Here is a 25,402-nt window from a genome sequence, read left to right as displayed (position 1 = left end):
GTTTTGGAGTGAATGGAACTAGGAAGTAGCCTGGAATAGCCAGTATAGTACACGAGCGTAATAGTAACCTTGACGTTGGTCTTGTTACACCGAGACCGAGATATCCGACGTATTTGTCCTGTTGGAAGTTCGCGTGCCACTCCGTGGGTTCGCGTGACGCGCGAGAAAGTCAACCAAGCTAGCAATTTCCACCTCCCCCCCCCCCCCTCCCTCCCTCCAATTCTCTCCGATGGCGCTCGCCTCGTAGCTCACCAGACTCACCTCGTCCACCCCTTTAACCAGCTTAGAAACTCCTCTCTAATTTCAATGTCCCCTTCTATGTTTCAGATCGTACAAATCAACCGCCTTCTAACAAGCCACATTAACCTCAAGTGATTTATATTTTCTTACGAAGCGCATAAGAAGTAATTAGTGTGTTTATATTGATCAATAACGAGACGAAGAGGAACTAGAGGTATAGGAGAGGACGAGAAAAGAAAAATACAAAAGAAAAGATATCCCAAGAGCTTAGAGAGATTCGCGAGAGGAACGGGAGATCGAGAGCTATAGTATCTAATTATTGTACAAAATATATATATCTGAAGAAAAGTCCGCCAGTGCCAAATCGAGATAGTAGGAGGAGAAGAGAGGGAGGAAGGGTAATTATAGTAGATTGCAACGTGAGAGAGTACGCACCAGAAACCAAAGAATCTACCATTTTCTCTGCTGGTTCAGCGAGTAAGGATATTGTTTAAAGGAAAGGAGAGAGAGAGAGAGAGAGAGAGAGAGCTACACACAGAAGAAGAATTAAAAACAAATGAAAACGCGAAGAAAGCAGTAAAACAGCAGAAAGCAAGAGCTAACTGGGAAGACACGCGAGCTACCGAAGAAAAGCCCACGACTATCCATGAGAGGAAGAGTTGGCGAGCAACGCGCTTAGGAATTTATATGCCAGCCATTAGTAGGAGAATGTTTAGTGCATCTTGAGCAAAGTTGCGAAAAGTGAGATTCGAAGGGACTATAAATAGTGCGAGGAGCTGGAGGAGCGAGAGATAGTTAGAGATATAGACGCGTGAACGGAACCGAGAGTAACCGATCTACTTCAATTCGTAGCCTAAACCTGTCGAGTACAAAGAGAGTGACCAAGGTTGAGAGAGTGGGAGAGAGTGTGAACTGAGTGAGCGTGTGTTCTTGCGCATTGCTGTTATATTGCGGGAGGGTGGGGGGGGGGGGGGGGAAGAACGTGAAAAAATCGCAAATGTCGTCAGCCGCGTCGAGGTCCTCGGGGTTCCGCGAGAGCTGGTAAGGAGGCTGAAGAGGGGTGGGAAGAAGAGGTGAGATCGCAGAAGAAGAAGAAGAGGAGGAGGAGGAGGAGGAGAAAGCAGTTGGAAAGGCGAACCGAAGGATCGCGGGTTGCGGCGGTGAAATTGGGCAGAAAAGCAAAAAAGAGCTGACGAGAGTAAGAGGGGGGAGGATGAGGACGGATAAAGGAAGATGAGCGCGGCGGAGGTGACTAAGGAGGTGGTCGGCACCGAGCACAGGGTGCCGAGCCCTCCGGCTAGGTCGCCCCCGGGTGGTGGTGGAGGTGGTGGTGGTGCTGGAGGCGGTGGAGGACCCGGAGACTCAGTGTCACGCCACCTGCCGCCCTTCAGCAGCTTTGCAGGAGATTCCATGGACAGTTCGACGACCTTGACGAGCCTTCAGGCCCACGAGGTGAGCCTGGGCCTCACCTCTTCCTGGGACTACTACGAAGGCCTCACCGGAAGATTGATAGACGCGAGAGGGGAAGTCGTGCTCGCTTCGCAGTATCGACCTTGGGAGTCGAAGAACGCAGGGAATGGCACGAACGGTCCCGAAGGTCTGCCGAGCTTCGCGTCCCAGTTCACCGCACCGAGCGAGGCGGAACCACAATTGACCGCCCTGACGCCGCTCTCGCCAGCCTCCATCAGTCACTCGCCGCCGGTGAGCTCGGCGGTTGGCTTACCGAGCTTTCACACCCTGGGCTCGGCCTTGCCGGGACCACCGCACCCTCACGTGCACCCGCACAGGCCGGCCGGTCCCGTTGGTTACCCACTGGTACCGGCTCCGGTCCAAGCCAGGGAGGTGCCGGCTCTGCAGCAGCAACTCCTCGACGAGAGACACATCCAGCTTCTCGGGTCCAGCCCCGTGCAAGCCTTCGCGGCTCCGCCTGGACACCCCGGAGCCGGTGGGGTCCATCATCCCCACCACACGGTGCTGACCGTCGTGAAATCCGAGTACCCGCAGCTGCACCATGCCAACTTCCAGAATCCAATGTCCACGGTTCTGGACTCGACGCCGAACACGCGGCCGATTGGGATCGACGGGCGCAAGAAGGAGCGCAGAAAAATACGTGCAGGCTCCATGGAGTCGGAGGATGGTGTCGGAGGACCTGGTAACTCTGTGGAGAACTCTGGCCAGGTGGCTGCTGTCTCCTCCACTGCCAATAGGGGTCCTCATCATTTGGGTGGTGGCCTCGGGGACCAAGATGGAGATGGAAATTTGGGAGACAAGCCGGCCAAGAAGAAGCGCAAGAGGTGCGGCGAGTGCATCGGATGTCAGCGCAAGGACAACTGTGGGGATTGCGCGCCTTGCAGGAACGACAAGAGTCACCAGATCTGCAAGATGAGGCGGTGCGAGAAGCTCACCGAGAAGAAGGTAAGTTTCTTCGTCTTCTTCTTTCACGCATATATATATATATATATATAGCGAGTATCATCATAAATATATATGCATGCAGCGTCATACGCGCGGTATTGACTCTTAACGGCGAACCTATATGCACCTGTTGCTGCTGTTCCATGCAAACCAGTCCCTTTTTATTCGAGCTCTCCCTCGCTTCATCCCCACTGCACGACAGAGAGACTCGACGATATTCCGAACAAAAATAGCAAAACTGTCAGAAGCAAATATTTTTGCGGTTCCATTTCCATCAGAGCAGGAGTCTTTGATTTTTTGTGGCTTATATTTGCTCCTTCGTTTCTGCATCGGAGGGTTAAATCGAAAATGGAGAATTACACTGGTTGGTATACGCTCTCGAGTTGGCCTTGATACGAGAGAGCAATGGCGCAGCGAAATGTGCTAGAGGGAGAGGCGGCAGAGGCAGGAGCAGGAATGCAGATAACGGTGGAGGTTTATTGTTGCAGTGACACTGAATAGAGATCGGGGAAGGGTTGTTTGGTGGGTTGTGACACGACGAGTCGATTGGCTGTTTTCGGCATTGAAAGGGAACGAGTGGCTCGAAACGGCTCGCTCCGACATCGATAAAGAGCGAGCTGGAATTTACTAAGACTCGCAGTATCTTGGAAGGAGATTTGAATAATGCACCAATACATTTCGCAGTAGTCTTATCGTAGGACAAGTTCAAGGCTTGGGTCATAATAATCACGTATCGGCTTGGCTGAGAAACAAACGTGTTGTTCGCTGATACCTTCTCTCTCCTCTCCTTCTTCCTTTCTTCCTTGGCTGTCTCGAGATAAAACCTCGGTGTAGTATATATATATATATATATATATATATACACACATACTCTATATAGACTGCTAATTAACTCGAATCTGCCAACCATTTTCATCGGATCGAGAACGCCGCGCGCGTTTTGAAGTTTCTGGACGCGCCGATTGTTAATTCGAGCATGGACTTTTCATGGAAAGCAAGTCATCCCCCCCCCCCCTCCCTCCCCCTCCTATATAACTCTCCCGTGATATCGCGTATACGAAGGAGAAGAATGGAGACCTTCCGAAGGCACGGACAGCGTTTCGTGACGAGCAGCGATTAGTCCGAAAAGATTATTGCACCGTCCGGCAACAGTACAATGGCCCAAAATAACGTGCAAACTTGACCGTTTACTCGCACGATGCTCCTTGTCAGTTTCACCTTACCCCAGCATTAACCAGACCTGTCAAATTATACCTTGTAATTTCTATAATTTTAACATTTATCTTTCTCCTCTTTGCCAATTATGCATTATAATGCCGAAGCGTATCATTAGCGCACGTATCACAAGGCAGAAATTCTCATCACTCTACGGTATTAGCTAATACCGTTCGAGCAGTCTCGAGTTTTGAGGAATTTTGGATTTAAAGAGTGCTGAAATGCGTCGATTGAGAATAACGAGTGTCGGTGGGTCTCGTATAGGTGCTCGGGAGCGAGTGGAAGAGTATATGCAATAAGGTCTGGTGGCGAAACAGGTGAATGGGACTGGGCGAAAGGGTCGAAAGGGCTAGGAGCGAAGGGAAAAGGGGGAAGAGAGGGATAGAGAGGCCGTTGGATGGATGGTCGCGAGTCGAAGACCGAAGTATATAGGCTCGCCGTCACAACAACGCCACCCCCGACAGGATTTAACACCCTCTTTATCCCGAGGGAAGGCTAACCCCGCACGCTCTGTCTTTCGTTGTGCAACAGACGCGTACGACCCTCCACTCCGTAGCTCCTCTCTCTTGCCTTTGCCCCGTGCACCGGCACCTGGCCCAGAAATTCAGCTACTTTCGCTCCACAGAGCCCCTTTTCCCCGGTGCTCCGATTTTCCAGCCTTGTGCCCCCCGTTCCCCCCTCCTCCCACACCTTACCCTTCGACCTCCTTTCGTGGAAAACGTTGCAGCGTTGCTCTCTTAACAATTATCTACGCTTTTATGACACTCGTGCTTCCATTGACACTCGATAAGAGGTCGAACACTCTCGAGAAATTTCGATCTCGCGCGGGGTTAATGCACCGGTGCATCGTGCTCTTCGTCAATAATAGTCGATAACGAATTTTCATACCATGTAAACAATTCGCTAGTCTCATTAGTCAGCCTTGTCCATTCTCTGAAAACAACCGAACGATCATCTTTTCTCACTATATATATATATATATTGATGTTTAATTACTAAATTCTATGCAGTTGAGTTTGCTGCGGTTCGTTTAGCGAAACAATAAAAGTTTATTTCGATTTATTTTTGGTATTCAACACTCTATTGTTATACGAAACTTTAATATTTTTATCGAGAACAAGCGAAGAACCATTCGCATAAAATTTTTAGTTGTTCAAATGTTTATCGACCAGAGCCAATAGCCTTGAATAAAATTAATGAACAAGTTTATCTTTTCGATTCATGAATAATATACAGGCTATTCACAATATTTTCCGTTTCTATATACTTGCGAGAAAGAGAGGAAAGCTGGCAGCATTATTTTCCTCCGGCAAGTACACAGTGAACGAGTTGATTGGCCGGCCAGAAGATAACCCTGAGGAATTATATCCGGTTATCGTTTGCGGTTATCGTCGTGAAATGCAAAAACCAGTCGAGTCACGAGAATCGACGAAGAATCGACCAAATTCACTGCAATTGTGCATCAAGAAAAATTGCACAATCAAATTTAACGCATCCGATCGCGACTGATCTTTTCACGCTTTTTTTACTCTTTTTTCTGGAACATTAATAAAGATACCTTTCCGAGGCGTGGATGAAGAAACAATTGCTATTTCTCGTTTCTTTCACCCGAGGATCATTTTCCGTCGGTATTACAACGTCTGAAAGGGTTTTTGGTTTCGATAGCTCGATAAATCGAAGAAGAAGCCCGTCAAAGTTTAGGACGTGAGAAAAAGGATCCGACTGGACGAGTGTTTGGTTACCTACGGGGGGTATCCTCACCCCCCCCCCCCTCCCTCCTCCTCTTCCCTTCGAGGTAATGCCCCGGATACTTTACTGCGCGAAATAATTCACTTAGCAGAATTAAGCATGTAACTAAGTTTAACCAAGTTTCAGCTTCAATTACTTCTTATCGCATTTTTACGAATAAAGCTTTTTTTTCCCCCCCAGCGAACGAGAGTGACTAATATAATTGTATCGCGTTTGGGGCTCTTAGACGACGAAGAGTTTACGAGGCAGTTTTTGATTTTCCAGGCTATGAGAGAGAGAGAGAGAGAGAGAGAAGGAGCGGAGATATTTTCTCTCGTGGAATCTCGATAGGTGGTAGGAATGGCAATAGGAGAGAAATTCATAATTCGGGGAAATGAGATTGGCACGATTTTCGGCGGTGAAAAAGCTTCTCGCGAATGGTGGAGTAAGAGAAGGAGGGGGAGGGGGGAGGAGCGAGTGGAGGGAGGGGATTCAATTTCAGCTCACGGCTGAATTTGCGCGGCGCAATAATGGAAATTGAAAGTCTGCGAGAGGCACGTGGTAGGATCGATCGAGCCAGTTGCTCCACTTCCTAGTAAGCCGAAATATTTTGCGACCTCTGACTCCGTCCCTTCTTAGCCGGGGGGGAAGAGGGGAAAGCCCTGGGGAGCTGGAAAACTTGATTTTCTTCGCTAACGCACCACCGATCGATTTTCTCGTCAAACGTAATTGGAGAGACTTACATTTGCAGCTTTTCCCTGCCAGGTAATCTTTACGCCCACCCATAAATAATTAAAAAGCTTTGATTGATAAGCATCTGGCTCAATCTGATCTCTCCCAGACCTACATGCAACAAATCCGCACAGCATTGACTTTGGCTAACAATAATATCTTTGTTATTTTTTACTCGCTACATTTATCTACGATAGACCTTGTTGTTGTATTGGTAACATCCAATTGTTCGTTGTATCGTTGAATTTTTAGATCAAACTTTAAGTGGATAATTTGCATTATATAGTTTTATTATTTGAATTTTTTTTATAGCGATCGAGCGTCCATGACGTTTTTATATTTTAATATATATATGGTTGAAGTTTATTGCTGGAGTTTTGAGAGAAAAAGGGTTTGTTAAAATGGGAGTAAGAAAGATGGATGAAATAAGTGAAAGACTGGGGAACGCAGTTTCTGGCTAGTGGCAGGAGCATTTCTCGAGTCGATATATCGATCCTAACCCCCACCGTTGCTTCCTGCCACGGAAACAGGACTTTCCCTTCCTCCTACCGCCGTTACCTCCCCCTAAAAACCTCGTTCACCCTCCTCACACCCCTCGCTCTCTCTCTCTCTCTCTCACCCTCCAACCAAAGGATGAGTCACAGCCTCCCCGTCGTAACACACCATTCACGCTGCCTCTGTGTATGTGCGTATACGCTGTTTTCTCTTCGCACATGTGTGTGCGTCTACACGTGTATATCTCTGTACATACACCATTTTTCCTCTGCGCACTTTTGCCAAACTAATTCGCTGCGCACGAATAGTCAGTGCCAGTAAAATCGAGCTCATTTCAGCTCTTAACTCTTTCGTCATTTTCTTCGTTTCTCCAAAACTTTAAACTATATTAAATTTTATCGAAGCCTGTCGTTTTCTGGCAATTCCAACAAAAATTTAAATGTATTGCAAAAATAAGTCCTTCTTCTGTATATTCTTCGGCTTCATCCCCCCACGTTGCTATAATTATTTTTCAAATAGTTTAATAATTTTATATGTTAATAAAGCGATATAATATAATTTTGTATGATTTTATAGATAAGTCTTGAATATAATTCCAGACTTTTTGAAAATATTATTCCAAGAACCGTGGCTCGTTTAGTATTTATGCTAATGTTGAGAGACTCCGTCGATATAGTCTGGCATAATTGGAAAGATCAATAAATATGAAATATAGCTTTTGTAGGGATTTGGCTGGGATTAAAGTTTTGAGGTATTTTTTTTTCAATTTTCTTTAGGATCCTTGGTCCTTTTCGAGGCAAAGGCACTCGGCAACTATTTGTCCAGGCGCAGGACCAAACTATAGAACGTCGCTGGTCGTCATTCAACACGATCCTTCTGCATGCTTAGTGTAAACATCCTTGCGACAGTCGAGCTTTTCTCTCCCTCTCTCGATGAATGCCTCTCGTAAATTCTCTCGCGGCCATGCAGAAATTGGAAGAATTTATAAATCATCGCGTGACACGCTTGATAAATGATTTGACGAATCTCTTTCGAGCACCGAGAAACTCCTATTTTCCATGCACAACGAACTAACCGGAGTAAGTCAGAAATGTCGTTCCTTTATCGAAGCAAAGTCCACAATAGCGAAGAGATTCGGTGAGAAAATCCTCGGGTCCAGAATCATAGAAAAATCGAGTTAGTCGAATCACCTTGAGGCTCGATCGATGCAAAAAGGGAGGCAAAATTGCAGAAAATAGAAAAACAGCGGCAGTGCGCACGTGCATTTGCTCACGTGCATTTAATGACAAGGTGGCAGTCCCGGTGTAGCGTGCAATTACCAGTGAAAAATGCAAAGTACACCCACGTGGTAGTGTACATGCATGTGTCCGCATCGGATTACTATCTGAAAAGGAACTCTCCCGACCAACGTCCCGTTTCGTCGTTTTTCCTGCGCAAAACGCTTTTCATTTCAAGCCATTGTGCCTCCCCGGACAAACGTACGATGTAATAATTCGCTAATTAGTGGTAATTTGGCTCTAAAAAAAGTCAATTTTTTCTCCTGTATTTTGGGAGTTGGGAAAATATCGCCCGTTGCTTTTCGCATGTTCCATATATAGGCATACGCGTACGTAGGCGCGTATAGTGGGGGTATCTAGGGGGTCAGCAATCGTAGGAGGGGTGGGGGGGGGGGGGGGGAGACGAACCGTCGCGGTCGCATAGAGAAGAGCTGCACGTCAAAATCGATACGGCGAATTCAGAGGAGGATTATATCCTTTACGGGGCTTCGCGCAATGCTCGTAATCCCCCATAAACCGCGACCGCAGTTTAGATTCGCTTCTCCATATATATATTCACCATCGATTTTGGATTAGCCCGCCAGCCAATTGACTCGCAGGAAGTGGATGTTTCGCGCACGATTTCAACTCTGGCCTCTCCTCGTTCACATTTCCCATCGATATAGGCGCGAACCTTTAATTACGAACCCTGCACTCGATTTCTCTCCTATATCCATGGAAGAAGAATTCTTTTTCCCAAAGCGTCCGCGAACTATGAGAGAATTACGAGGACGTTGAATAATAAGATTGTTGTGTGTATATAAATGGAGAGTACGAGTGCTTTTGTGCGCGCGCGGCTAACAATTTAATGGGAGGGACGGTAAATTCTGACGAAAGGGAGGTGAAACGGAGCATTCTTCGAAAGTGCGGAGTACAATTATTATTGCGAGAATTAAAAAAAAGGCCAGAGATGGAAATCTTTCGTCGAAACATAAACACGGCACAGTGGCAGGGCGCGGAACAAGAAATGCAGCGACGTAAATAAGCATCGTAAAGAGCGCGCGGGCCCTGCAGTCTGCACTGCAGCTACTATACAGCCGATGTGACTGGCACTATATAACGTACTGCTGTGCAGATGCGTGTATGGAGAATACGTATATATATACAGTATATATGTTAAACACTACACGTTGCTTATATTTTATACCGTCCTGGTATTCCGTATACTTTATACCGTACATGTAGCAAATACTACACGCTATACGTGTATAATTATATTTCGTGTTTGCTATACTATTTTACAATACACTGTATATATGTATATATATATAGTATAGTATAGTACGTATAGCACCGAGCCGAACGATTCGACTGCTACGAGAGAATGACTCAGCCACCACGCACACACACGTGCGTATCCGGAGAAAATACGCACGCGTGCACACAACACACGATACGTTTCGGTAAATAAATTTCTATCAGCATCGGCCCAAGCATTAGTCATTCGATTTTTCTCAATCAATAACTTTTCCCTCCATTTTCCTCGTCAACGAAAATCATGGAATTTTCCGTAATACTGATCGAACGTTTTTGTTTGGTAAATAAATTTTTGGTCAGTAGCGAAACAAGCTTTAATTTTTTCTATTTTCATCGAGAATGATGAATTTTTCAGTGTTTTTTTTTTTTTTTTGCCTTATCAGCCAACGTTGCGAATTTCAGCAGTTGTTTCACTCGACGATTGTTAGATTTGTATGTGTGTGTTTAAAAAGGAATTGTTGTAGGTTTTTACGATGAAACTTCTTTTTCCGCGCGGGAGATTTCGCCAGGGTGCCTTCGGTTTCCCTTTCACGGGATATACGTGCGCGAGCTCAAGGTCTTTTCTTGGCTTCAGGGTCGCGGCAGGCTCTCTCGCATATCGATCGCCGCATCTTGCCGAGTTCGCGAGTACTCACGATTATTCGGAATTTCACTTTTCAATGTCGCCCGGCTCACGAGAATTTCGCGCGCGGAGTATTATTTTACATTATATATATATATCTACTTCGTATAAAGCAGGAAATATGTTTCCTCTGCAATCGTAAAACGTATCGAGTGAGTTACTGTACATAATTCTTGCGATTTGGTAAAAAAAAAAAAAAAACTATTTATAGGAAAAGTTACGAGAGGAAAAATAAAACGCGGAAGAATATATCTGTGCGATTTTGGAATAATGTTTTTTGCAGAGAAAACACGAGAAACTCTGTGATTTTTTCTTACGAGTCGTGGTAAAATAATAACAATGCAGTATCAGGCTCGAGACTTGTCTTTCAGTGTCGAGATAACGAAATTACTTTTGCCCTGTAATATCAAAAGGTACTGCGTAAGGGTTGTGCGAAGCTGGAAGCCCGTTTCAAGTAAACTCTTTTATTTCGAAGAGTTTTCAGTTCTCTTACAATCCTGACGAAATTCAAAAAGAGTCCCACTGATTTACCTGAGAAAATGTAAATTTAAAAATATGCTTCCAGCTTCGCACATTCCTGCGTAAGCAATAATTCTTATGTTTTAACGAAAAACAAATAATAGAAAAGCTTTTACGAGACAAATTCCAATGACGATGGATGAATAAAAATGGAGACAAATTAAAAAACACAGAAGGTATGATATATTAGCGCAAGTTTCTAAGAATTTACTGACAAAAAAAAAAGAGGAAAAATTAAAATACAGCAAAAAATAATTCATATAGAAAACCCTATGCGACAGTTTTCAATAGGAATACATCAAAGAAATGCCATCGAGGGACATGGAAATTCTTAAAGTGTTTACGTGTTTGGGACACTGTTCATCGAAGAGAGATGACGGTAAATTCTGGGATTTTTTCGTATACCAGTCGCGGTAAAGGAATAATAATGGTATCAAGCTCGAATCTTGTCGATGTCGAGATAGCGGGAAGAGTAGCGGCAAGGATACTTTTATAGCAGCGTTGTCCGACCGTTGAGGTCGTGCCTCTTCTTTTTTCACGCACTCCGCTACTGGACGGACTCTCGTACGGCGCGGCGTACGCACGATGGACGACGATACAGGTAAAAAGGGCCCTACAGCTGTCTGACAGCTGCTCTGTCCTACATACATAGGCGATCAACCGCCTCACGCACACCAATCCACGCACGCACTCTCGCAGCTCGCCAGAGTACATATTCTCTTCCATTTCGTTTCGTTCCATTCCATTCCGTTCCGTCCCGTTTTCTACGCTGCACGTGCGTAATGTACCTTCGCAGCTTTCCTCGCGCCCATACGATAAACACACACGCGCGCCCGATCGAACCAACACACTCACGCGCACAGTGTGTTCCACTCCCGTATATACTGCACTGCCATTGCGAAATACAAGAGGCTCGTTTATTCACTTATTATTTAGTACCGCCAGTATCATCCATAGTTCGATACCCTTGGATCAATCGCTTTTCATAGTTGTGCTTAAAATCAGCTGCGAAGCAATGATAATTGTTGCTGTAGTCTGCTTTCTCCATTCCTCGAGCAGTCATGACGATATAATGATTTTTTGGAAATTTTATGAGTGGATTTGCACGCACTCGTGTTTTCACTCGTCGAGGGCCTGCAGTGTTTTCTTTTTTATGTTTTTATTGCTCCGCTTTAAACTTTGAAAAATATACGTGACTCTCTTGCTGGAAGCAAGATAACCTTTCAGATTTTTACGTTTGTTGGACAGAACATATTGTCGATTTTATTTAGCTAATTTAAATCACATGGTAGATATGACTTTTTTGTATAAATATAATAGAAAAAGAGAGAATCAGTCGTTAACCGAAGATATGCTTCGGCTGCGGTTATGTGTTAATCAATATAGATTTTAGTATATAGGATTTGGTTCAGTTTGTTTATTACCACCAATATCATCTCCATAGTCGAATCCCTCGGATCAATTGTTTTTTATTCTTTCAGACTTGACCTCAGCAGCAAAAACATAACAATTTTATTCCTGCAAATTAGTTTTTCCATTCCTCAACAGGAGTAACAGCGATACACAAAAATGTGTAAAGCTCGAAACAACTTTTATACTCGTGTTTCGAGTTAACGATCAAATTAATAATATTTTAATTGTAAATAAGTATCATATACGATTAGTTTTGCGAGTTTCCATTGAAAATCATGCAAGTTGTATATACGGTAGGTTTCAAGGAAGCTGGCTTTCAATTGAGCTCGCGAGCTTTGTAGAGGAGAGGTCTGTACGAGCCTCCAAGTCGATTATCTTCTATCGTCGATGTTGGTACCAACTAAATTCGCTTTTATGACGTCATAATGAACCGACAATCAGCAGCATTGTCGAGATAATTCCCATACAGCGTTCTCGCTCTCGATTCATTTTGCTCTCTCAATACTCTCGATCCGCGCGCCTCTCTCTCCTCCTCCTCCTCCTCCTCCTCCTTATTCTTCCTCCTCCTCCACCCCCACCTCCACCGGGACCAACTTCATTGTCCACCTCGGGGACACGTAACGTCTTCTTTGTCCCGGCCTCTTTCGAGAATCGAGAAAACAAAGTCGAGAAGGGCCAAGGACGATAGGAATTGTTATATATATATATATATATATATATATACCCTTGGCGAGAAACTGGACCACGGAGTCTGTGGATGGTGCACCGCAAAATGGCCACTTTGAATATGGCCAAAGCCCGCCGCGTATACCGAAATTCAATCGACGGCCAATCCCGTAATATATATATATATATATATACAACACCACGTTTATCGAATCTCGCAAATTACTGGCGGAGGAGGATTCCACCGCCACGCGGATTTATCGTGCACGCGCGATTTGCAAAATTCAATCGAATAATTGAAATAATCGTTAGGCCCGATGAAAGGGTGATTTGTTCTACTCAATTGCACGCGGCAGCTATCGCGTTGCGATTTAAAGAAAAACCGGAGAATAAAAGGAACGAAATAATTTCGCGACTCGGCCAGCCGATGCAATTTAATTAAGTGGAAAAAAAATGACACCCTCGGAAGCTTCGATGGAAAATCTAATTACGGACGATAATTTGAATTCCTCGCTCGATGTAAATGAGCGTAATCAGACCGGAGTATAAATCTGCGCGCTGTATCGATTAGGCCGGGAGAAGAAGAAGAAAGAGCGAGGCGCGCGAGAAATAAAACTAATGGCCTCCCGTAATTGGGATTAGCCGGGCCCGAAAAGGGTGGCCCGCTCGAATTTAAATTAGGATTAGAATTAGAATCGGAGACTCGCCGCCATTCAAATCCGCGCGCACACATGACAACTGCAGCGACTCGCGTACATATTGTCGCACGGGCCTTGTTTCGATTTAACACGCGCCTCGCCCCTTATTCCTCCACCCCTATATACGCATCGCGCCATTTTTAATCAAACTTTTTATCCCACATTTCGCGCTTTATTGCTCCATGCCACTCGCGTTCTCGAAAAGAACTAAATATTTATATTAATTCTGCATATATTTAGATTGCTTTCAAAGACCGTTAATATATAGATATATAGTGTATAGAAAATGGAGGACCGTCGAACGTTGGTTCGAAACGGGCAAAGATGGACTTTGAGGATTCGTTAAATATTTGAGATGAGAGGAGAATGGCAAATAGTGGCTGATTAGGTAGCGGGCAACTGCGGGAGAAGCTTAATCGGATTAATCGGTTCTTGCATGCGACATCTGGCGGCACAAAGCCCCCGGGATAAAGAGAAAAGGGTGGGGGGTATAGGAGGTCATAAATTCTGGAAATCTAAAAGCAATCTTTCCCGATTTTCCTGCGGTGCTGCAAACATCGGCCCCCATCGGCTTACCAAAGAAACTCCCATGGCTACCATGGTTACAGTGCAAACAAAATGGCCGGCGCTTCCGGTTTCGGAATTCGGATCAGCCTGGCAGCTGCGCGGATCTAGTTTCTCTAGTCGAGCCAAAGTATTTCCTCACCGAATTATTCGATAGTAACGTGCAAACACATTGGTAGAAAATCCATTTTTCCCCTCTCTCTCTCTCTCTCTCTCTCTCTCTCTTGTACATCCACGCGTGTGTTAGGTATATTGCCTCTTCTATATAATTTTCTCATATTGTTCTCCACTTCCACTTAATATTTCCAGTGAAACTCGATCTGCTACTGAAATTTTTCTACTACACAAAGTATTGTATATTATTCTCGATATCGTTAGATCTTTGCATTTTATAATCTTTCTTGAACTCTTCTCCAAAAGATCCACATGGAAAAAGTGAAATTTTGGGGAAACATTCGAAAGTAAAGTGCAAACACATTGGCATAGGGAATTAATTTTTCTTCTTTCCCTTTTATATATATTCCCATGTCATATTGCTTTTTCTATCTTTTTTTTTACATTATTCTCTCCTTCCACTTGACAATTCCATCGACCCCAAATTCGTAGCTCGACTCCGCGTAGCTATAAAATATTATTGCCAAGAGTAAACTATCCTCGGTATCGTTAAATTTGGTCATTTCTGGCATATCGTATAATCGTTCTTAAAATTTCCCCCAAAATTCCACTTGGAAAGGGAAATTTCACTATGAATTATTCAAAGCTTCTCTGCACGGATGATGTTCGGCTGCGCTTCGACACACGGGCGTGAAGCGTCAGAGAAAATCTGGCTGAGGCACGCAACTGTTCCAGTTGGACAGATGTTAACGCGAGTCGCACATGCGGAGGAAATTCATTTCCTCTCTCCTTCATGGTCCTCTACACGAAAACTTTTACGAAAAATCTCACTATAATCACATGGAAAAAAAACATCTCTCTCTCTCTCTCTCTCTCTGCCTAAATAAGGTCAGCCTCGAGGTCATCGAAGCTTTAATAATCAAGCGAAATGAAAATAAATCCATGGAGATTTTGTCTAGTGTGTAAAATCAGAACTAATTAGGATAGCGATAGGGAGGGAGGAGTGAGAGGGGGAGGGGCACACAAAGTTTTGCTCAACCGAATTTAAAGCAAGAAACTGTACAATTTCTCCGACGCACCACACAGCTGGCAACAATTACATTTTTCAACCGACGAACTTGCTATAATCGCGTGTGTAGGAAGAAACACACACCTCTCTGTGCCCAAATAAAGTCAGCTTCGAAGTCAATGCAGTTTTTTTTTTTTTTTTTTTAATAATAAGGCAGAATGCAAATAATCGAAGAATATTTTGCTTAATATAAAATCGAAGCTAATTAGTGTAGTAGCAACATATAAAAAATTTAGACGAATCGAATTTGAAGCAACCAACTCTGCAAATTCTCCAAAATGGCAGCTTCAATAATTAATAGAGATGCAAATAAATCGACGTAAATTTTGTGCAGGGTAAAATCAGAGGTAATTAGGGTATAAAGAATGTAGTGTGTACTAAATTGATGAGAAGAAGCTTTACACGCAGAAATCGTCGAAGATAACACACACAGCTGGGAAGAATGATATTTTTCAGCGAGGACGAAGCTTTCTTCTCGCTCCTTCGCTCGCGGCTTCTTCCTCTTCGCTTTTTCCGCGCACGTTTTACCTGCGTTTTTGCCGTCTCTGCCCGGCCATTTCGCCCGGGAATCAATGACGCGTATCGACCCTGGCTCCTTTGTCATGTTAAACGCGTTAGACGCATCCTGTTACTTGCCGCCACGCCGCGAAACAGCCACGCGAACTCGTTGCTGCCGACCTTACCGAAATTACCGGCTACCACGTGCATTTTATCCAATTAAATTGCTAATTCGAACGAAACATGCAAAATACTCGGAATTTCGCACATCCAACGATCCTCGCTCCGCAGGTTCAAAACGACGACTGTACAGTATATACACACATATAGCTGGCGCATGCAGCTAACGAATCGGACAATTTCCACGAGCAAACCTCCTCTCGAGGAGTTTCGATGAAATTGCAAGGCTGCAGAGGAGTTTCGTCGGGGCTAAATGCGAAGTTTGGGGAAAGGAGAGTTTTTGCAGGGTGTTTTAGGAGCTTTTGTGAAAATTCGAGGGTAGCGTGTAATATTCGATTGAGAGGGAGAGAGAGAGAGAGAGAGAGAGAGGCATGCGCAAGGGACGTGGAGGAATCGCCAAGATAAATGGCTGAGGTGAAAGATTAATAAAAAAGAGAGAGAGAGAGAGGGAAAAAAATCAGGAAAGGGGGTATAAAGGAGGAGGAGAGGTATATAGCGATGAGGAAGAGTGGGGGTAGGGTAGCAAAAACGATTGGGTGTCTTTCTTCGGGGCCGTTACGAGCTTAAGCAACGTACACAATGGCGGATATTTTTATAGCGATTCGCGACGGCAGCTACATCAACACGACCGGTTTTCCACTCTACCTTTTGAACATCTGCCGCACTCCCGAACTATATTCCTCTCTCGCTCTCTCATTGCGTCTATACGTATCTTCCTCCGTATATAAGTGTGCGTGCACGTGCACTCGCGCACACGTTTCTACATCTGTATTGTATATTTGTACACACGTACGAGCACAAATACAATTTCTACGCGCGAATGTATATGTATATAAAACGTGTATTACAGTTGTCCAACTCACACACACGTACAGAAACGTAACGTCGATTCAGCGAGCGTGCAAGATAGCGAAATTCTATTTGTTCTCGTACAGCCTCTGCTTTTCAAACTGATGCCTGTCGGATTTTCGGCTTTAAGGGCTTGGTATTTCCAAGCCCTATACGTATCAAAACCATTCGAGAGAACCTTCCATTTTCTATACCTATCATATACATATACATATATATATATATATATATATATATATATATATGGCTTTTAATAATTAATGAAATCACAATTAATCTCGCTCTAATTGCATAAAATACGTTGAGTCAATTTTTGTACAATTTCGAGTAGAAATTTGTCGCGGTCATTTCCCTTTCTTATATATATATATATATATATATATAGAGAGAGAGAGAGAGAGAGAGAGAGAGAGAGAGAATAGGGGATAGAGGTAGCTATCACAGCGTATCTGCAGTTAATAGCCAGGGAGAAGGTGAGAAAGTTGTGTGAAAGAGTAGAGTAGAATGGCGCGTGATTCGAATTTTCATCAGCTGTTGGAGAATCTGGCTAGGGTCAGGGGCGCGAAAGGTTATAGTTACGATTGGTGCAATGGAGTATACTGCACGTATGTACATATATATATATGTATATCCAGGTTATTATCGTTTTCACGCTGACGGGCGCGCAACGCGCAACGTGCGGTGAGCATTCGTGCGCGGCGTATTCATGGTACGGGTCCCGAGATGAAAGAGCCAATCAATCAATTCCCCGGCGTGCAACAACTCTGACAATGAGATCGCAGTGAATTGCATTAACCTACAGACATATATTACGCTTATATATATATATATATATATATATTTCTCCCTTTCTCTCTCTCTTTATCTCTCAATTCACTTCTACAGAATTACAGAGCGCCCACAATTTTCACAATCCCTGCAAACGACCAAATTTTAATCTCCCAAAAAATCAAACTCCTTTCACCCAAATATATCCCCTATACCCCTTCTCTCCGCTATATCTCTCGAATCTCTTGGTCGATGGTGGGGAGCATCGTGGAATTATATCGAGCAGAGAAAAAATCGTTACGTTCGCATCACTTTCGGTGCGGCTGGAAAATCGTTCTTTGTTTCTTTTTGTATACGCTTATCAAATTTGTATATATATATATATATATACGTTGGTAACGTAGAAGAGTTGGATAGTTTCTGGGTGAACCAAGTATACACATCCCCTACTCCTTCTCTCTTCCATATCTTTGGAATCTCTTATTAGATGCTGGGGAGCTTCGTGGAATTGTATTAAATTTAGAAAATATCTTTTCATTTGTATTAATTTCAATGAAGCTGGGAAAGAATGTTCTTTTTCTGTTTTAACGAAAATGAGTTGAATTGTTCCCAAAAGATCCAAGTACACATTCCCTACTTCTTCTCTCTTCTATATCTTTGAAATCTCTTGTTGAACGCTGGGGAGCTTCGTAGAATTATATTTGATGTAGAAAAAATCGTTTTATTTGTCTTAATTTCAGTGATAATGCTATATAGGAAAGAATGTTCTTTTTCTTTCTTACATATATACATTTATTAAATTTGTGCGTTTGACGAAGATGAGTTAAACAGTTTCCGAACGATCCAAGTAAACAAAGGTATCTTAGGGTATATATCTTTGGAGTCTTATCAGGGCTCTCGGGATTAAGTTTGTACTCCTGGTATCGACTATCTCGCACCAAGGTCGTAAAGAAAATAGAGGTACGCGTGAAGAAGCACGACGCGTTGTTTGAGAAATTTCCCACGATACTTTTCGTACCCGCATTAGTTGTTATTTAATTCTTTTTCTCGTTCCTCCATTCGACTCTGCCTGATTTTTACACCGGGCTTCTTCACACTCAGCCGCGCGTCGTTCCTTAATCCGAAAGAAAGGATCATCCCTCTTCCCGTAATCTCACCTCCTCGACACGAGCGCACGAGTGTTCCACCGCCTAATAATTTCTCGATACGAGGCCACTTGCCTAATTTCGCCTAAATTTCTCGACAAAGACTCGCCCTTGACGATCGTGCAGCGGAGTTTCGTCGAACGGGGGAATCGGACGAAAAATTCTTCGCACCCCGCGCTCGATTTTGCGTTTCGATCCTTTTTCGGTGCGTCGGAGCTCATTTAATTAAAATCGCCGGGATTCTTGCGCTGGATGTGCATAGCGTCTGAAGAATTTCTTTATAGGTCCATGCAAATGTCGGGCAAACCAGTTGCAGCGAATTCCTGAGGACCCGGCTGGAAATGCCTGGAATCCATTTTTCATTTTCGTCTTCTGCTATTATAATTGGAAGTGGAAGATAGATCCTAAAAATGGAAACACTATAGGTTCCCTTAACATTTTTTTAACGGTCCTCCGAGATTGTTGTTGCTGCATTTTTTCTTATGGAATTTTTCGAATGCCGTTATTCAATCGAGGCACAATTGGATGGTATATATTGAATAGTATATGGACGGAGCATGTAGACAAAAACAAAGCGGATAATCACGAGTGTGATCAGGTTTTATGAACCTGCAACGTGTACGACGGAAGCCGTACTCAAGAGCATGGTCCCCCCCCCCCCATCACCCTCTTCTCTCACTCTCTCTCTCTCTCTCTCTCTCTACATTTCTCCATCTCCGTTGATCGTTCGTTCCGTCTCTCTCTCTCTCTCTCTCTCTGTGGCGAAAGGGAAAGAAAGAGAGACGGAATGATCGTTGATGGAGAACGAGCGAGTGGTGGGGGTTGACCAACGACATAAATTGATTAGATGGCCCGAGTCTGTAGCTGACTCGCTCGCTCGTTCGTTCGATCGTGGATAGAAAAATCCTGGGAACGAACCCCCCCTCGAGCACCAAGAGTGTACTCGGCCGAGCCAATGAAAATAAAAAGGATGTCAGATTGCCGCAGCAGCGTCGGAAGTTACGGATTAAGTTAGGAAGTAGACTGTTAGCGTTGCTCTCCTCTGCGGGGGTGAGGGGGGATTGAAAAAATTTATTGCCTCCATTGCGAAGGAAATGCTAGGAATTCACCTGAAAAATTACTGTCGTTCCAGATAGAAAAAATCCCATCCTATTCCGCGCTCCGGATTTTTCTGGATCTCGACCTGAATTGATCGATTGAAAATTATTCATTGAAATGGTCGTGGTTCGGATGACTGTGGAGGCGTCATCGAGTCGGTAAGAGAGGGTGTTGTAGAAATATTCCATTAGAGCGAGAGGAATTGGCTAAAATGAGCGAGGGAAAGAGAGAAGATTGATAAAAATCTGGTAATTTCCATTTTGGTGAGAGCTTCTGGTTTGGGCAGAAGGAGAATAGCGCCCACGTGGTTATCCACGTGGACGTGTTATTGTTTTGAACAGAAGGATATTTTCCTGGGCCAGTGTTGCGGTGTGGGGATGGGTGCGAAGGGTCAGGCACCCCAGGGCCGACCCTCCGCAGGAGGGATTTCATTCATGATCTCGAAGCTCGTGTCCCCTCTATGCCTCTTCGTTCCTCCACTCGACACTCGACTCAACTCGACTCCTCCGCGAATGTGTTGGCCCGTCCGATACCTTCCTATCCGAAAAAGGGTAGCGAAAAATCCCCCTCCTCTTCCTCCTCTCTCCCTTACTCATTCCCTGTCTCCTCGACCACTTGATATCTTAATTTTATACCGTGCAGAGTCGCCCACTCACTCGCTCCCCCATCCCTCTTATTCTCACCTCCCAATCCCCTTCTCACCTTTCCTTCCCACACACAGTACATCACTCTCTCGAGCAAAACCTCGTAAAAAATGCTGGTCACTCGTGCTAACACCAATTGTTATTTCTTTTTGCTATTCCCACGTGTGTTTATTATTTTTTTCTCCTTACACAATTATCGAAAACCCAATTGCTACTGCAGTCTCAGCCCAGGTATACACTCGTAATTTGTATATACGAGTTAAACATAAGTGTGTATATATATATAGCCATCGTTCCTTCAGTCCTTTTCCACGATTGCCAAGGTCAGCTCGGAGAAGCTTCGAGAAAAGTGAGCCACACGCTTACTCATTATATTGTATTCAAGAGGGGAGAGTGGAACAGGTGTAACCAAGGTAATCTAATGTCGGAAGGGGAGAATTCTTATCGGTTCTCATCAGTTACTTAACGTTGTAGCAAATAAAGAAAATGTGCTTGTAAATAGGACTGTATAAAATATCGTGGAATATAATGGGAAAGACGATGAAAAGGATTTAATTTCGTCGAGTGAACGAGAGAGGGGGAGGGGGGGGGGGGTTATTGATGAAATGGGAAAAACAGAAAATAAGAAGAGTGCATACATATATATATATATATATATGGTACGTGTGACGTAGAGATGCTACATAATGGTACAGGGGAGATGTACATTAGGATGATCCACGTGGGTTTTGGTAGATAGACTGGATCAGCATTTCCGTATAAAGTGGCTCGGTGGAGCGTCGGGCAGTGACCTTTAGGGATGGACGAGTTGGCGCGTTACGTCCGAGGTGGAACCTTGACCTTCGGGTCGAGGCTTTATTTGGGTTGCACGGCATATATCGAGCGCCACCCTGTTACAACGTTTCGTCTTACCATTTCCAAGTTCAATGCCAAAAATACGACGAATCCTTTTTCAACGGATCAACGACTCCACCGATCGTGCACTGTGGCCGATAATCGAAGCGAACGATTCACGAGCGTTGCAGCGAACGAACAATTTTCCGCGATAATTGAATTTTGGATGAAAATTGCGGGAAATGCGAGAAACGCGGGAATAACAGTGTATTTTTCAGGAGAGAATTGAAGTTTGTTCCCGTGCAGGTTCACATAAAGGGACGCCCCTGTGTCAGGGGGTTAGCCAGGCCGAATGGGAGCCAGCTGCGAGGCGGCCAGGCGTGACCGAGACACCGCGTATACTCGGAAACGTTGCGAAAATAATTATTAAAGCCGTTACCAGTCCGAACTATACGCCGACATGTGCATCGGCCAACCTACTTTCGCCTTGCAATTCTTCTTCTTCTTCTTCTTCTTCTTCTTCTCAAACTCTTCTTATTTCAATCATTTGAAAACTATATATATATATATATATGTGTGTGTGTGTGTGTGTGTAGCACCAACGGCAGAAAAAATTATTCCTGGGAGATTGATATACAGCGTTGGAAAATGATACGAGAGCTATATTTTTATATATATAGGACATTTATTAGCCTGACTTGATTTATCCAATTTGAGTGCGTTTTACGACTTTACGCGTGCGCGGTTTCGATGTTTCGACTGCGAGTTTGTTAGCAGTACAGCGCGCATCTATTAGATTTCCACGCACGCGTCAACGTTTAATATGGTTTCGGGCACCGAATGTGTGGCGAATCGACAGGAGTCATCAATTCGACCCGGCGATGCGGGGATAATTCGAAATTATTACTTTCTTTCTCGAATGGCAAGCCGCACCCTTCCCTAGCTCTGTGCCAAACGCACGTGAAATCAAATCGATTCGACGTAAAGCCCTCCGAATCATTCTTTCTGCCCGATATATCAAATATATCCACTGCTTTTCCGGCCTTCTACATAAATTCCATTTAATCGAGTAACCAGGCGCAAAGATTTCTCGATCGGTCGAGACAAGATATTTTGAAATTTTTCAATGATTTCATATATTCGTGTAAAATTTCTCAAAGCCAAATCAGTATACTGGTTGTTTGCTCGTCTACTTTATAGCCATTTAAAAAGGAAAATGATCTGTAATTAGTTTCAGAGAAATTTTCAGTGCAGCGATAAGGAACTTAACAACCTGTCTTTTTTTTCTTTCTCTCTTTTTTCGAAAGTACCATTTTTAACCGACCTCGGTCTAATGGGTGCAACGGTAAAAGGGCCATTCGCCGTCGGCCACCGCTGGCCATCTGTTTCCGAACAAAATGGTTTGTCGAAATTTGTATCAGCTGACCGAGCACGATCATCGATCAGAAACTACAAATTGCTTCAATAGAACCATACTCGTGTAAATAAAGCGCCAAAGCTTACCTATTAAAATTAACGCTATTCAAAATCAGGAGCGTTACGATTTTTCTAACGCACCATTATTATATATCGACGGTTGAATATTTTCAAGGTAAAACATGTGGAGCTGCCTAATTTTGTATCCATTAAATTAACAAAATTAATATAGTGATCGGGGAAAGGAAGCTGCGTTTACACATACGCGAAGAGATTTAATAAGACTTGTCATCGAGACAAATTTTTCTCGATGATAAAAGATCGAATCGATACTTTTTCCCCTTGAAAGGATCATTACCTTCTTAAACTCTTCTTAAACGTTCTTAATTCAACTTAATTAGGATTGATTCAATGAATATTCGCTATTTTCGATCAGATATTTACTCGATTGCAAATCACTATACTTGATTTGATTAATGTATATCATATCTAATGTATCTATATATACAATTCGAAATGGTTTTCAATGTCGCGTAAAGGAGAAGCTGTCAATAAGGCAAAAAGTTAAAATCGACGTGGATGCAGAGCTTTTGACTATTTATTCGTGTGAGAAAGAGCGGAAATCCGAGATTTTCAGTTTGTATGGGTGGGCTACCTTTTTTTAGGGCTTTTTCAGGCCTTTTTTAGTCCGTATCCCCAGCCCCGCGTTTGGTTATAATTCTATCTGGCCGTCGGTGGAGTGTTTGTGCGTCATAAACAAAGAGACCCGGCTGGTAGCATGCTGTTTCCTTTCCTTGGTTATTTAAAAACTTGGTCCCCGTACGTCCAGTGTTTGGCAGCTCTGCTACAGTCAGACACGCCATCAAAACTCATAAATATATTACGTTAATTAAACAAGCTTGAAAGAAAAACTTGAATTTCCGTTGCGTACATCTCTTACACACATACATACATATATATATATATATATATATATATATATATTCCATCAAGCTTAATTTCGGTCTTAATCCAAAAGCTGCGAAGAAGGCTCGTGAACCTTATCGCAATTCGTACATCTGCCAATTGGGAGCTCAAAGCAGCGAAATTATAAAATATTTTAATTAGCTTATCGGCGAATCGGTGACAGCTGCTAAGACGGCACGTGTGCGCCTAATTGTCGATCCAGATCCTGCCGTCGCGTCTTTATTCGAAAGTAGGATACAGCCTGGAAACGTACTAAAGCAGAGAGACTTCGGAACGTAGTTCGTCATAAACGCTCGCATCTGTTAATCCCTATCGACCAATCACAAGACAATTATACTGCCTGAAGAGACGAGCTGAAAAATACTGCAATCCTCCTGGGGTCGTGCGATGCTGATCCAAAGTCCAATATAAAAAAAAACATAAACAAATGTGTGTGTCTCCCTCGAAACAACAAAGCACAAGGATAGAATTATGTTGATTGATAAAAGTGTGGAGAAATAACGAGGGATTGGTGCACGTAGCGTTCGAAATGAAAAGTTTTCAGACTTGGCTATATATATATATATATATATATATACTACTGCACGTATAACATGAATAATGACAGAGGATTGTCGTACGTAAAACAGTAAAAGAGGGAAAGTATTATAATTATGGTTGACGAGGCTTTCAAGAGAAATACGTACGCGGAGAATAATGCATGCATGCCCCCTGTTTGAACGCATTCTTTATTTTGCAAAGGTAGCCGCACAGAGATACATGCATATATATGTGTGTAAGGGGCAAGGAAATATACAGTTCACTTTCAAGTATACATACGTGTGGTAAGTAAGGAGAAATGTGAGAAAGCTGTGTACGCAGCGTGTAACCCCTGTCGTTGAAGCGTGGATTATCGACAGTAGCTTTGCTCGTTGCTGGCAAGATGGCAGGAGGGTGGTGGGGAGCAGGTAGAGTAGATTGGTGGGTAAGGTAGGTTGGTGGAAAAGAAGCGCGTAAAAGGGAATTAGACCACACTCTCGTCCACGCGTGCACCCTAAGGGGACATTTCCCCCCATCGCATCGGACTTGGATGATCACTCGCTTCAGGAGTTTCCACTGCAAAATACTTGAGAAACACCCTAGAATCCCTCTGAATTATCTCCACTGCCCGCTTACCACGTTCCATTGAGCACTCGATCCGACATCTTTCCATTTTCTCCGATGTTTGACACATTTCAGTCTCTACTACTTGCCGCAATATCTCTATCTATCTCCCTCCAATGTTCATCAGCTCTCAACACTCTAATGGCCTAGCTACGGATATAAATATAGGACAGACTAAATCTGTCCAATTTTTCGTTAATTTATGGCAATTTGCCTGACTAAACGTATAAACAATTTTGCTCAATTGGCTTGTTAACCTTGTTTCAAAGACATTGCTCTCGGTATCTGCTTGCAAACGCCATCTGCTGATGGAGCCTATTGTCGGTAAAGTAGCTGTGGAAAATGGTAATACAGATATCTGCTCGTCCTTTTTGCTTTTCAAGCAAGCAGTGCTGTACATGCTTTTCAAAATTATGCGACGATGTAGTTGTAAATTGATTGTTTATTATTCTTCTAGTTTAGAAAAGTACCTCTTTTTATTATTAATTTAATTAAATAGATTTATTTTGTTCTTCCCATCTGGCGTACCCGCGTTCCTTGCTAAATTCCAAATTGTGCAAATCGGTTCGATCCACTGTAATTATGATTCAAGCACAAACGTGTTAATTAATTAAACGCTTCGTAGAAGCTTTTTTATTGTAAAGAATATGTTCGGTAACACGATATTAATCTGATCTGACCTCTCTCGCCGTTATCTATCTTTAGCCAATGGATATTTGTATGGAATATTTTATGGAGGTCTAGTTGAACGGTTGAATATTTTATAGCTGGAGTAGTGACTAATTTAATCCGATGACC

At 43.5% G+C, this 25,402-nt stretch overlaps 1 protein-coding gene across 2 annotated transcripts in view; it reads left to right on the top strand.

The window, feature by feature from the left end:
* The first annotated feature begins 1,418 nt into the window (after positions 1 to 1,418).
* Tet (Ten-Eleven Translocation (TET) family protein) overlaps positions 1,419 to 25,402 on the top strand; it is a 46,650-nt gene continuing 22,666 nt past the window's right edge. For both annotated transcript variants that reach the window (XM_066743790.1, XM_066743789.1), the window contains exon 1: positions 1,419 to 2,655. In XM_066743790.1, coding sequence (XP_066599887.1) covers positions 1,474 to 2,655 — 1,182 coding nt within the window. In that variant the 5' untranslated portion in view covers positions 1,419 to 1,473. The remainder of the gene's footprint in view (positions 2,656 to 25,402) is intronic.

The sequence above is a fragment of the Prorops nasuta genome, unplaced genomic scaffold (genome assembly GCF_024137725.1).
Source record: "Prorops nasuta isolate Cenicafe-Biocafe unplaced genomic scaffold, Cenicafe_Pnas_1.2 PNAS00033, whole genome shotgun sequence".
In the NCBI taxonomy this organism is placed as follows: Eukaryota; Metazoa; Arthropoda; class Insecta; order Hymenoptera; family Bethylidae; genus Prorops; species Prorops nasuta.
This window is presented reverse-complemented; position numbering and strand designations above follow the sequence as displayed.